The following is a 12192-nucleotide window of genomic DNA, read 5'->3' as shown; positions in this document are numbered from 1 at the left end:
CCTCCCTCCCTCCCTTCCTCCCTTCATTCCTACCTTCCTCCCTTCATTCTTCCTTTCCTTTCGTGCCTTCTTTTCTTACTCGCTCCTTTACTCTGCCTCTCTTCCTCCCTCCCTTACTTCCTCCCTTCCTCCTTTCATTCCTTCCTTCTTCCCTTCCTTCCTACCTTCTTTTGTTCCTTCCATCCGCCCTCCCTCCCTCCCTGCCTTCCTCCCTTCCTCCTTTCATTCCTCCCTTCTTCCCTTCCTTCCTACCTTCTTTCGTTCCTTCCATCCGCCCTCCCTCCCTGCCTTCCTCCCTTCCTCCCTCCATTCCTTCCTTCCTCCCTTCCTCCATTTCTCCCATCTTCCCTCCCTTTCTCCCATCCTCCCTCCCTTTCATCTTCCCTTCCTCCCTCCCTTCCGCCCTGCCTTCCTTCCTTCCTCTCTTCCTTCATCCCTTCCTTCCTTCCTCCCTTCTTCACTTCTTCACTTCCTCCCTTCCTTCCTCCCTGCCTTCCTTCATTTCTTCCTGCCTTCCTGCCTGCCTTCCTTCCTCCCTCCCTCCCTCACTGCCTTCCTTCCTTCCTCCCTATATCCCTTCCTTCCTTCCTCCCTCCTTCCTCCCTCTCTCCCTTCCTCCATTACTTCCTCCCTTCCTTCCTTCAACTCTCCCTCTCTTCCTCCTTTCCTTCCCTCTTCCTCCCTTCCTCCCTACCTTCCCTCCTTCCTCCCTCCCTTCCTCCCTCCCTCTTTTCTTTCCTTCCCTACTTCCTTACTCCCTTCTTCCCTCTCTTCCTTCCTCCCTTCCTCCTTTACTCCCTTCCTCCCTACCTTCCTCCCTTCCTCACTTCCTAAATCACTCCCTTCCTTCCTCCCTGCCTTCCTTTTTTCTTCACTCCCTCCCTTCCTCCCTGCCCTCCTTCCTTCCTCCCTCCCTTCCTTCCTCCCTGCCTTCCGTCCATCCTCCTTTCCTCCCTTGCTCCTTTCCTCCCTTCCTTCCTCGCTTCCTTGCTGCCTTCCTCATTTCCTCACTTCCTCCCTTCCTTCCTCCCTTCCTCGCTTCCTTCCATCCTTCCTTCCTTCCTACCTCACTTCCTTCCTTCGTCCCTTCTTCCTTTACTCCCTTCCTTCCTCCCGACCTTCCTCCCTTCCCTGCTCGCTTCCTTGCTCGCTTCTACTTCCTCACTTCCTCCCTTCCTTCCTCCCTCCCTTTCTCCCTTCCTCACTTCCTGCCTTTCTTCCTGCCTTCCTTCCTTCCTCACTGCCTCCCTTTTGCCCTGCCTTCCTTCCTTCCTACCTTCCTTCCTCCCTTCCTCCCTCCCTCCCTGCCTTCCGTCCATCCTCCTTTCCTCCCTTCCTCCTTTACTCCCGACCTTCCTCCCGACCTTCCTCCCTTCCCTGCTCCCTTCCTTGCTCCCTTCTACTTCCTCACTTCCTCCCTTCCTTCCTCCCTTCCTTCCGCCCTGCCTTCCTTCCTGCCTTCCTCCCTTTCTCCCTTCCTCACTCCCACCCTTCCTTTCTGCCTTCCTTCCTTCCTCCCTTCCTACCTACCTTACTTCCTCCCTCCCTGCCTTCCGTCCATCCTCCTTTCCTCCCTTCCTCCTTTCCTTGCTCCCTTCCTCATTTCCTCACTTCCTCCCTTCCTTCCTCCCTTCCTCCCTTCCTTCCCCCCTTCCATCCTTCCTTCCTCCCTCCCTCCGTCCCTCCCTTCCTTCCTCCCTTCCTCCTTCCCTCCCTTCCTTCCTCCATTCCTTGCTCACTTCCTCCCTTCATCCCTACCTTCCTCCCTTTACTCCCTTCCTTTCGTGCCTTCTTTCTTACTCCCTCCTTTACTCCCTGCCTCTCTTCCTTCCTCCCTTACTTCCTCCCTTCCTCCTTTCATTCCTCCCTTCCTCCCTTCCTTCCTACCTTATTTCATTCCTTCCATCCTCCCTCCCTCCCTGCCTTCCTCCCTCCCTCCCTGCCTTCCTCCCTTCCTTCCTCCCTATTTCCTTCCTCCATTCCTTCCTCCATTTCTCTAATCGTCCCTCCGTTTCTCCCATCCTCCCTCCCTCCCTTCCTCCCTGCCTTCCTTCCTTCCTCCCTTCCTTCATCCCTCCCTTCCTTCCTCCCTTCCTCACTTCCTCCCTTCCTTCCTCCCTGCCTTCATTCCTTTCTTCCTGCCTTCCTGCCTGCCTACCTTCCTTCCTCCCTCCCTTCCTCACTGCCTTCCTTCCTTCCTCCCTTCCTCCCTTCCTCCCTATCTCCATTCCTTCCTTCCTCCCTCCTTCCTCCTTCTCTCCCTTCCTCCATTACTTCCTCCCTTCCTTCCTTCAACTCTCCCTCTCTTCCTCCTTTCCTTCCCTCCTTCCTCCCTTCCTCCCTTCCTCCCTATCTTCCCTCCTTCCTCCCTCCCCTCCTCTTTTCTTTCCTTCCCTACTTCCTTCCTCCCTTCTTCCCTCCCTTCCTTCCTCCCTTCCTTCCTCACTTCCTCAATCCCTCCCTTCCTTCCTCCCTGCCTTCCGTCCATCCTTCTTTCCTCCCTTCCTCCTTTCCTCCCTTCCTTCCTCGCTTCCTTGCTACCTTCCTTATTTCCTACCTTCCTTCCTCCCTTCCTTCCTCCCTCTCTCCCTTCCTCCATTACTTCCTCCCTTCCTTCCACTCCCTCCCTTCCTCCATTCCTTCCCTCCTTCTTCCCTTCCGCCCTTCCTTCCACGTTTCCTTCCTTCCTCCTTCCTCCCTCTCTCCCTTCCTCCATTACTTCCTCCCTTCCTTCCTTCCTTCAACTCTCCCTCTCTTCCTCCTTTCCCTCCCTCCTCCCTCCCTTCCTCCCTCCCTTCCTATTTTCTTTCCTTCCCTACTTCCTTCCTCCCTTCTTCCCTCCCTTCCTTTACTCCCTTCCTTCCTCCCTACCTTCCTCCCTTCCTCACTTCCTCAATCCCTCCCTTCCTTCCTCCATGCCTTCCTTTCTTCTTCACTCCCTCCCTTCCTCCCTGCCTTCATTCCTTCCTCCCTGCCTTCCGTCCATCCTCCTTTCCTCCCTTCCTTCCTCGCTTCCTTGCTCCCTTCCTCATTTCCTCACTTCCTCACTTCCTTCCTCCCTTCCTCCCTTCCTTCCTCCCATCCTTCCTCTCTACCTTCCTCCTTCCCTCCGTCCCTTCCTCCCTCCCTCCCTTCCGTCCTCCCTCCCTCCCTCCTTTACTCCCATCTTTCCTCGCTTCCTTGCTCCCTTCCTCATTTCCTCACTTCCTCCCTTCCTTTCTCCCTTCCTTCCCCCCTCCCTCCCTCCATTCCTCCGTTCCTTTCTTCCTCCCTTCCTCCCATCCTCCCTTCCTGCCTTCTTTCCTGCCTTCCTCCCTTCCACCCTGCCTTCCTTCCTTCCATCCTTCCTCCCATCCTCCCTTCCTGCCTTCCTTCCTTCCTCCATTCCTCCATTCCTTCCTCCCTTCCTGACATCCTCCCTCCCTCCCTTCCATCCTCCCTGCCTCCATTCCTCCCTTCCTTCCTCCCTCCCTTCCTCCTTTACTCCCTTCCTTCCTCGATTCCTTGCTCCTTTACTTGCTCCCTTCCTCATTTCCTCACTTCCTCCCTGCCTTCCTCCCTTCCTCCCTTCCTTCCCCCATTCCTTCCTACCTCCCTCCCTTCCTCCGTCCCTCCCTTCCTCACTTCCTCCTTTACTCCCTTCCTTCGTCCCGACCTTCCTGCCTTCCCTGCTCCCTTCTACTTCCGCCCTTCTACTTCCGCCCTTCTACTTCCGCCCTTCTACTTCCGCCCTGCCTTCCGCCCTGCCTTCCGCCCTGCCTTCCGCCCTTTCTCCCTTCCTGCCTTCCTTCCTTCCTCACTCCCACCCTTCCTCTCTGCCTTCCTTCCTTCCTCCCTCCCTATCTTCCTCCATTCCTCCCTTCCTGCCTTCCTTCCTCCCTTCCTGCCTTCCTTCCTCCCTTCCTGCCTTCCTTCCTCCCTTCCCTGCCTCCTTTCCTCCCTTCCTGCCTCCTTTCCTCCCTTCCTGCCTCCTTTCCTCCCTTCCTGCCTCCTTTCCTCCCTTCCTGCCTCCTTTCCTCCCTTCCTGCCTCCCTTCCTCCCTTCCTGCCTCCTTTCCTCCCTTCCTGCCTCCTTTCCTCCCTTCCTGCCTCCTTTCCTCCCTGCCTTCCTTCTTTCCTCCCTCCTTTCCTCCCTGCCTGCCTTCCTTCCTTCCTCCCTTCCTCCCTCCCTCCCTTCTTTCCTCCCTCCCTTCCTCCCTTCCTATCTTCCTTCCTCCCTTCCTCCCTTCTTGCCTTCCCTCCCCCCTTCTTGCCTTCCCTCCCCCCTTCTTGCCTTCCCTCCCCCCTTCTTGCCTTCCCTCCCCCCTTCCCTCCCCCCTTCCTTCCTCCCTTCCTTCCTCACTTCCTTCCTCCCTTCCTTCCTCCCTCCCTTCCTCCCTCCCTTCCTTCCCTCCTTCCTCCCTCCCTTCCTCCCTCCCTTCCTTCCCTCCCTTCCTTCCCTCCTCCCTTCCCTCCCTTCCTTCCCTCCCTCCTCCCTTCTTCCCTTCCCTCCTCCCTTCCTCCCTTCATCCCTTCCCTCCTCCCCTGCCTTCCTTCTTCCCTTCCCTCCTCCCTTCCCTCCTCCCTTCTTCCCTTCCCTCCTTCCCTTCCGTCTTCCTCCTTCTTCCCTTCCCTCGCTCCTCCCTGCCTTCCTTCTTCCCTTCCCTCCTCCCTGCCTTCCTTCTTCCCTTCCCTCCTCCCTGCCTTCCTTCTTCCCTTCCCTCCTCCCTGCCTTCCTTCTTCCCTTCCCTCCTCCCTGCCTTCCTTCTTCCCTTCCCTCCTCCCTGCCTTCCTTCTTCCCTTCCCTCCTCCCTGCCTTCCTTCTTTCCTCCCTCTCTCAGTTCCTCCCTTCCTTCCTCCCTTCATTCCTCCCTTCCTCTTTTCCTTCTTCCTCTCCTCCCTTCCCTCCTTCCTCCCTTCTTTCCTCCCTCCCTCCTTCTCTTCTTTCCTCTTTTCCTCTCTTCCTTTCTCCCTCCTTCCCTTCCTTTCTCCCTCCTTCACTCCTTTCCTCCCTCTCTTCCTTCCTCCCTTCCTTCCTCTGTCCCTTCTTTCCTTCCTTCTTTCTTTCCTTCCTTCCCTCTTTCTTTCTTTCTTTCTTTCTTTCCTTCCTTCCTTCCCTCCCTCCCTTCCTTCATCTCTCCCTCCCTCCCTCTCTCCCTCCCTCTCTCCCTCTCTCGTCATTGTCTGCGAGCAGCAGCGCGGCGGCGCTTATAAGGCGGTTGGCATTGCCCGGATGTGAGCGGCTGGCGATGTGTCTTCCAGGGAAAGATGTTATTATTCGCGGCTCCACGGGGGCGGCCGTGGTGGTGGTGAGGAGGAGGAGGAGGAGGCGGCGAGCGTTGTAAACTTGGAACAAGTTTGGGACGGGCGGCTCCGCGCTCGCTCTGGCGGTTTTGCCTTTTTTTTTTTTTTTTTTTTTTTTTTTTTTTTTTTTTTTTTTTTAAGGAAGGACAGAGGGGAAAGTCCCTGAGCCGCCAAGGCGCTCTCATTTTGTCAGTCACCATGTGTTTGTAAAAACAATAGAGGGAAAAGTTGTCGGACCTTCTTTTTTTTCCTTTTTTCTTTTTTTTTTCTGGGTTTTTTTTTCTTTTTTTTTTCTTTTTTTTTTTTTTTGGCTGGCTGTCTGGCTCTGTGTGGGGGAGCTGGTGGCGGGCGTTTGGTGGTCGGGAACCCCAAATCCCAACAAAGCCAGGTGTAGGGTGCCTGTAAAGCTGTGGAGTACCCCGGAGCAGGACTGACACTTGCAGTACTTTTTCGTGGTTTTGGAGGGTCACACACGTGTGAGATAATAAAGCACTTTGGCAGAAGATTCCTTTTTTTTTTTAATTATTATTATTATTTTTGTTCCTTCCCCCCCCCCCCTTTGGAATATTGTGAGCATATTTGTGGCCATTTAAGGTAAAGTTACAATTTGCTGTTAGAGTAACTGGTCTGTGTTTTGGGTTTGGTTTTTTTTTTTGTTTTTTACATTGTCTATCCCAATGTGTTATTTAAAAAGAGGTGCAAGTTATTCGATGTGTAAATGCAAATAGGAAGTACACCGCGTGTTGTGCAAACATAATTGCTCATGTGTATAAATATACATGCTATATACACGGTGTACTTACACTTGTGAGATACACACTAAGGTGCAAACGCTAAAGGGTGATAAATCGGTGCTTTCTTTCCTACTGGAAAATGAAGTCGAACTAGTTTTTTGTGGAGTGTGTCGGGCCTGCAATAGCAAAATGTGAAATAAATTATAACATGCTGAGGGGGGAAGGGGCCGCTGGCATCGTCCCCAGAAACTTGAGCGTAAAGCAAATCAAAGGGCTGATTTTTGCAAAGTTTGCAGCAACGCTCTCTGTAAATCGAAAAAAACCCAACCCCTCCGGTTTGAAATTTAGCTGTAAGCGCGGGGAGGGGGATCACAAACAAACCAAAACAAAGCAGAATTAAAAAAAAATGACCTGGATAATACAAGGGGAAAAAAAATATCGTTCCTGTTGGCAAAGTCTCCGCATCACGTGTATTTGCAACCTCGTATAAACTCGCTTTGCCACGCGTATGTGCGCGAGCTGGGGAAATTTCAAGTATAATCCCCGCAAAAGTGCGGCGCGGGCGGGAGTCGGCGGCTGCCCAGGAGCTGCAGCTCCATGATCGGCGGGTACGGAGCAGCGCGGCGGCCCCGCGCTCCCGGTGCTGCCGGCGGGGCAGGGCAGGGTACGCAACGGCGGTGGGGAGCGGGGCTACAGCGAGCGAGGCAGCCGCTGGGCTGGGCTGGGCTGGGCTCGGCTCCCCTCCCCTTCCCCCGGGCACTCGGAGGGAGTCAATGACTCCGCACAGGCCTGAGCCGCTCCTGGGTTGTTGTTATTAACCCCCCTCCTCCCCGCAAATTAGAAATTGGGGCTAATTGTCAAAGCCTGCTCTTTGCATCCCTCCCGGCCCCGCCACTCCCGCCCCGCATCCCTCCGTAGCCTGCGACTTTGCATCGCGCGCGCGCTCTCTCTCGTTTTCTTTTTTTTTTTTTTTTTTTTTCCCCCCCCTTCCTCCTCTTATTGCTGTTATTGCTATTTGCTGTTTCTGCCTCTAAATGCTACTTTGCGTGGATGAAGGAGAAGGGAAAAAGTTGGGAGTGGATGGCTGTAGTTTTCTTCTCTGGGATCCTCATTCATTCCTCGCTGAACCTCCTGTTGCATAAATGATGTTCCAGGAGCGAGGCTGTTTCTTTTTTTTTCTTCTCCGCATTTGGGTTTAGAGTGGATGTTATCGAGTTTCGATCGCCTCTTTGGAAATACAATATCGCTTTTTTGTTGTTGTTGTTTTTGCTGCCCCTCCATCTTTTTTTCCTCCCTTCTTTTCAACTACCCACCCCCACCCCCCTGAAAAATCCGATTGTGTTTCCTGCAAGGCTCGGGACTGGGTTTCTGATTGCGGTTATTTCCATGTTTCTAGGTTTGTGTGATTTTGCTAAAATGCATCACCAACAGCGAATGGCTGCCTTAGGGACGGACAAAGAACTGAGTGATTTACTGGATTTCAGTGCGGTAAGAAATTAACAACAGCTGTAAAAAAAATATCTTCTAGCTGATCTGTTAAACTAAAAAAAAACAAAACCAAAACCCAAACCAACAAAACCAAAGCAAAACTGTGATCTAAGTACATTGGGCAATTTTTAATCAGCAGCTAGAACGATGGTAAATATTTTCCTGCTTAAATAAATAAATAAATTAGGTTTTTTATTATTTCTTATTGTATGTGATGGGAGATACAATCATGTTCACAGCTTATTTTAATGTCTTGGATGTCTAAAATAATTCATATAAAAAGAGATGCCCCTAAACCCAAACATTTCTCATCATTAGTTAATAACAATATCTAACGCTTTTATTGTGCTTTACATTTTATGGCGTTGTTGGCACATGAACTAATTAATTGCTAATTAGTTGCTTATATTCTCTTTTCAGTTCTTCCCTTGTTTCATTTTTTGGCACATGGAAAGTGCAAAGAAATCCATGACTGTCTCAGTTTAAAGTTTTCACTGAAATCTCATATGGCTTCTGCTGTCATTAAAACTGCTCCAATCTCTTCTGAAGCCCCCCAGCTAGATGGTGCTTTTTTTTTTTTTTTTTGGTAAAAAAGTACTCTCTTTGTCTCTTTGGGCTGCTCCTGGCTGGGCTGGTTTGGAGGCCAAACGTTAATCCGGACGTGTGCACTTGTCTAGTTTTGTCAGGCTCCCCCTCCCAGCCCCTTCCTTCCTCTCCCCAGCCCCTTCCTCCTCCCCCCCCCCCCCCCCCCCCCCCCAGTATGTCAAGAGTATCTATCAACTTACTTATTTATTTCAGGGGAGAATCAGTTTGCTGTGAGATGCGTGTATGTTCCTAAAGACCAGCAACACCACGCAAAAACTTATCCACCCCACCGCACCCCCCTTTTTCCCGTGTAAATGAGGCTGCTTCAGGCTGCTGCTGCTGCTCCAGACTTCACTGTGGAGGAATGGCTTGGGGAAGTTTGGCCAGGAAACGCAGCCTGAGGCAGCTTTGCAGCTCCCCCTTTGCTTGTTGCACTTTTTCCATTTGTTCCTTCGCTTTTTGCAGGCTCTGACTCAGGGAAGGTGTGTATTATCCACTAGACACGTCGAAGAAGAGAGAAACCAATTAGGGTCGAAATAAATGCTAGGGAGAGAGAGAGGGAGCGAGAGAGAGGGAGAGAGCCTTGCTTCAAATTGCTCTCCTGTTAGAGACGAAATGAGAATTTAGGGCAGATGGCAATTTGCATTATTATTATTTGGGTTCACATATGACAGGCAAATCCTAAAGCGGGATGGAAATGGACATTGCTACATCTATGGCCAAGGTTTCAACAAAAAAATTTTTTTCGCCTTTGTCAGCTTGAGAGTTGGAGAGGGGAGCGAGCCCCGCTTCCCAGCCTGGATAATGCTGCTGGGGACTGAGATTGCTCAAACTCTTCAGGAAGTGAATATTGTTTGGAGAGCTAATGAGCCTAATAAGAACGTGATGATGGTGGTGAGGGGCTGGTGGGGGCCTTAAGAAATATTGACTTGTTTTCAGGTCTGTGGGGGATGCTGTTTTGTGGTAGACAAACTATTAATGTAGTTTACAGCAAATGTGGAAGGAACTTTTGACTAACAATGGACTTGGGAATCTCTTGTTTTCTGGTAGTAATGCCTCTTTGGTTTTTTTAGATGTTTTCACCTCCTGTGAGCAGTGGGAAAAATGGACCAACTTCCTTGGCAAGTGGACATTTTACTGGCTCAAGTATGTAACATTTTTGTTTCGTACATAGTTAAAATGTTGTTAGTTATTTATCCATAGGCATTACCTTTGTTGTGATTGTGTTAATCTCTTCTAGGGAGCAGAATCATTCAGATTTGAGCAGAATTATTCCTAGGTGCTAGCTATTGTTGTTGTTATTGTTATTATTATTTCCACAAGACTGGGACATTTTCACAGTATTTCCATACAGTTATGATTATTTTTTCTTTTTAAAAAAGAAACCCTAACGTTTTTCCTCTGTTCAGGGTGAGCTAGCTAAAATTTTTTTCTTTTGTAAACTGAGCATTGCAAATTTTTGTTTACAATTTCAGATGCCATCTTTTGTACATCAGAAATGATTATCAAAACATCTTGTGTGAGAATTAATTTTGTGAGTAAGAATTGAAGGCTGCTTAAATTAAATAAATAAATAAGCAAGTGTCCGAGTATCAATACCATCCTCTTCTGGGAAAAGAACTCTTTAGTATTAGAGATCGCTGTTTGCTGATGGAATATTTTTTTGTGAATTAAAATCTTCAGGCTAGTTTCTTGTCCTGGTGGAAGATGGGGCATTTTCTTTGTAAATATCTGACTGCTTTTGAAGAGTCCCTGAAATTTAACTGGAGGATTTGTTTGTTTGTATGTATGTTTATTTGGCTGTAGTAGTACTATATGGGCAACTTCTGCATTCCATAAAAACAGAAGTCCTGTTTGATGACAAAAGAAATATCAGAGCTCTTTGTGGTAGAACATATGTGTACAATAATTGTCTGGCAACTAAAGTTTTATATAGAGGCTTTTATATGCCTGACAAATTAGAAGTAAAACTAGCAAAGATACTTACGCATTTGAAATTTCCTTACTCTTCTATTAAGTTTGTTTAAGAGGGTTCCCTGCCTTGCGGATGTGGTGTTTTGGACAGGACACAAATACATCTCTGGGTAGAGTTGCAGTGTTTTAAAAGCACAGGCAATTACACATACCAACACGCTGTATGTAGTATTGTTATACATGGAGTACTGTTCTAAATCAGATGGTAAATTTGGACAAGTCTTCACTGCAAACTGCCAGTGGATATCTAGATATAAACACGTCATTGCATATAGTTTCATGCCTGGTATTTGCAGTTTGTACTCAATTAAAGGAGCCTCTTCTGTGTATTCAGTATGGCCATTTTTATTAAATGCACTAGTACGTCAATTAACTTTTTATTTCCAAGGAAGCACTTCCTAATTTGAAGGTAGTCTTTAATAAACATTTTAAAGACACTAGATCAAATGCCACCTATAATTATTAAGCACTCATTTTGTGCATTTTATTCAGACATTCAAAATAATAACATGGTACTGTTTTATCTTCACAAATTTGGTTATATTATGAATATAGTGACTTGGAGAATTTTAGTGTTAGGTTTGAATAACTTTGTAAACATAATTTGCCTTGTATCTCACAAGCTAATGTTTTTAATCCTATTTTTGGTCATTTTCTGAATTACATTATTTTAGTAACTGATTTAACTGAATACATAATATTCACCGGTTTTATTTTCACTGGAGAGAAGCGAAGAGTGTTTGCCAGACAAATCAATTTGTCATGCTTATATACCAGTCAATGCAGCAACTAACACTTGGTCTAACAGCAATTGACTAGATAGTTATATTTAATAAATGCATCGTAAACCTCATCTATGAAGTCATTTTCATCAGAAATACCACAGGATAGCAAATCTGAACAGTGAGTGAAATCAAGGGGTTATATTATTTTTTATTGTCTCTAAATCTGAAAGCATTAAAGTAACTTTGATGCGTCATTTTAGACATACAGATAATTTAATGAGCTGAAGCAAGTTAGTAATATTAAAATACAGACTATTTAAAATAACACCTGAACTCTCCCACACTGTAACAATGTGTAAATGCTTGCATACACCAGTCTCTGATGATGCAGGCTGAAGTACCCTGCTTGATAAAGGAACATATACTGTATGTTGGTAGTTTGTTTGCACAATGGCATGCAGCACAGGGTATGCTCTTCTAAGGGAAAACCACTTTGAATTTACTGTATAAATATCTGTTGTTAGGTTATCAGACAGGGAGTTTGGTAGTGAGTGATCAGTGATTTCAAAAAAGTTGTCAGAATATAGGCATCGGTGAATTGCCTCTCACTGATACTTGGTGAGAGGGTGGATGTGTGGCCTGAAGACACAGTTGCGTGAAGAAGCATGGCTATTGTTTCCCCGTGCTCTTGCTGGCCAGCTAGCAGTTTGCCATAGTCTTGCTCTTAAAGAATATTTGGTGTGTGGTGGTGTAATGAGACAGGACTTGAGAAATTCAGATTTGATATGATAGCTCCCAGACAACTGCTGTAAGAGATGTTTTCTATAACTATATGGAAGGTTTAAAGATAGCTCCATTAATAACATGTGAATGCAGTTTATTGTTCTAATTATACATATTGATAATATGGAATTTTAGTGATCTGAATGCAGCCTGTTCTTCTTCCTGGACAGATGCCCTTCTGAAGTTTGAGCTGACCTTCTTTTAATGGTCCTCTTTTAAAAATTATATTTACTGAGGTGGGGAACCACAGATGTCATTCCTCTGCATTAACCCAAAACTTCTCTTACAGGGGAGAGGAAAAAGGAAAAAAAAAAAAAAAAGACCCCAAAGAAAAGTAATCCCAAGCAGTGAAGTGAAACTGACTGTACTTTAGGAAGTGTGGTAATATTTCATGCTTAAAGTCATCTTAATAGCTTTTTACTCATCTAATATATGATGCTCTATTGTGATTTGTAATGTGTGAATGAAAATAAAGTAAAGCCACGTTTCCTTTTAATCTTTAATTTCACAAACATGGCTTCTTACCATGTTAAGAAATGGTGAGGGCTGCAGGGGAGAAAGGAATGTAACCTGAGAGACAGCCGTGATATTCCCATGGAGCATTTTTCACATGAAAGGCTT

At 47.6% G+C, this 12192-nt stretch overlaps 1 protein-coding gene across 7 annotated transcripts in view; it reads left to right on the top strand.

Moving 5' to 3' along the window:
• Window positions 1–5842: 5842 nt before the first annotated feature.
• Window positions 5843–12192, top strand: part of LOC121080579 (transcription factor 4-like) — a 239926-nt gene continuing 233576 nt past the window's right edge. For 4 of the 7 annotated variants that reach the window (XM_040578705.1, XM_040578702.1, XM_040578700.1 and 1 more), the window contains exons 1-2: window positions 6988–7504; window positions 9163–9235. In XM_040578705.1, the coding sequence (XP_040434639.1) occupies window positions 7403–7504; window positions 9163–9235 (175 nt within the window). In that variant the 5' untranslated portion in view covers window positions 6988–7402. Of the gene's footprint in view, window positions 5877–6987; window positions 7505–8443; window positions 8572–9162; window positions 9236–12192 lie in introns of those variants that run through there. The other 3 variants (XM_040578703.1, XM_040578699.1, XM_040578704.1) reach the window with 3 other exon arrangements.

This window comes from Falco naumanni, chromosome W (genome assembly GCF_017639655.2).
Source record: "Falco naumanni isolate bFalNau1 chromosome W, bFalNau1.pat, whole genome shotgun sequence".
NCBI classification, from domain to species: Eukaryota; Metazoa; Chordata; class Aves; order Falconiformes; family Falconidae; genus Falco; species Falco naumanni.
Note: the sequence above shows the minus strand (reverse complement) of the source record. Positions and strands in the feature narration are given on the sequence as shown.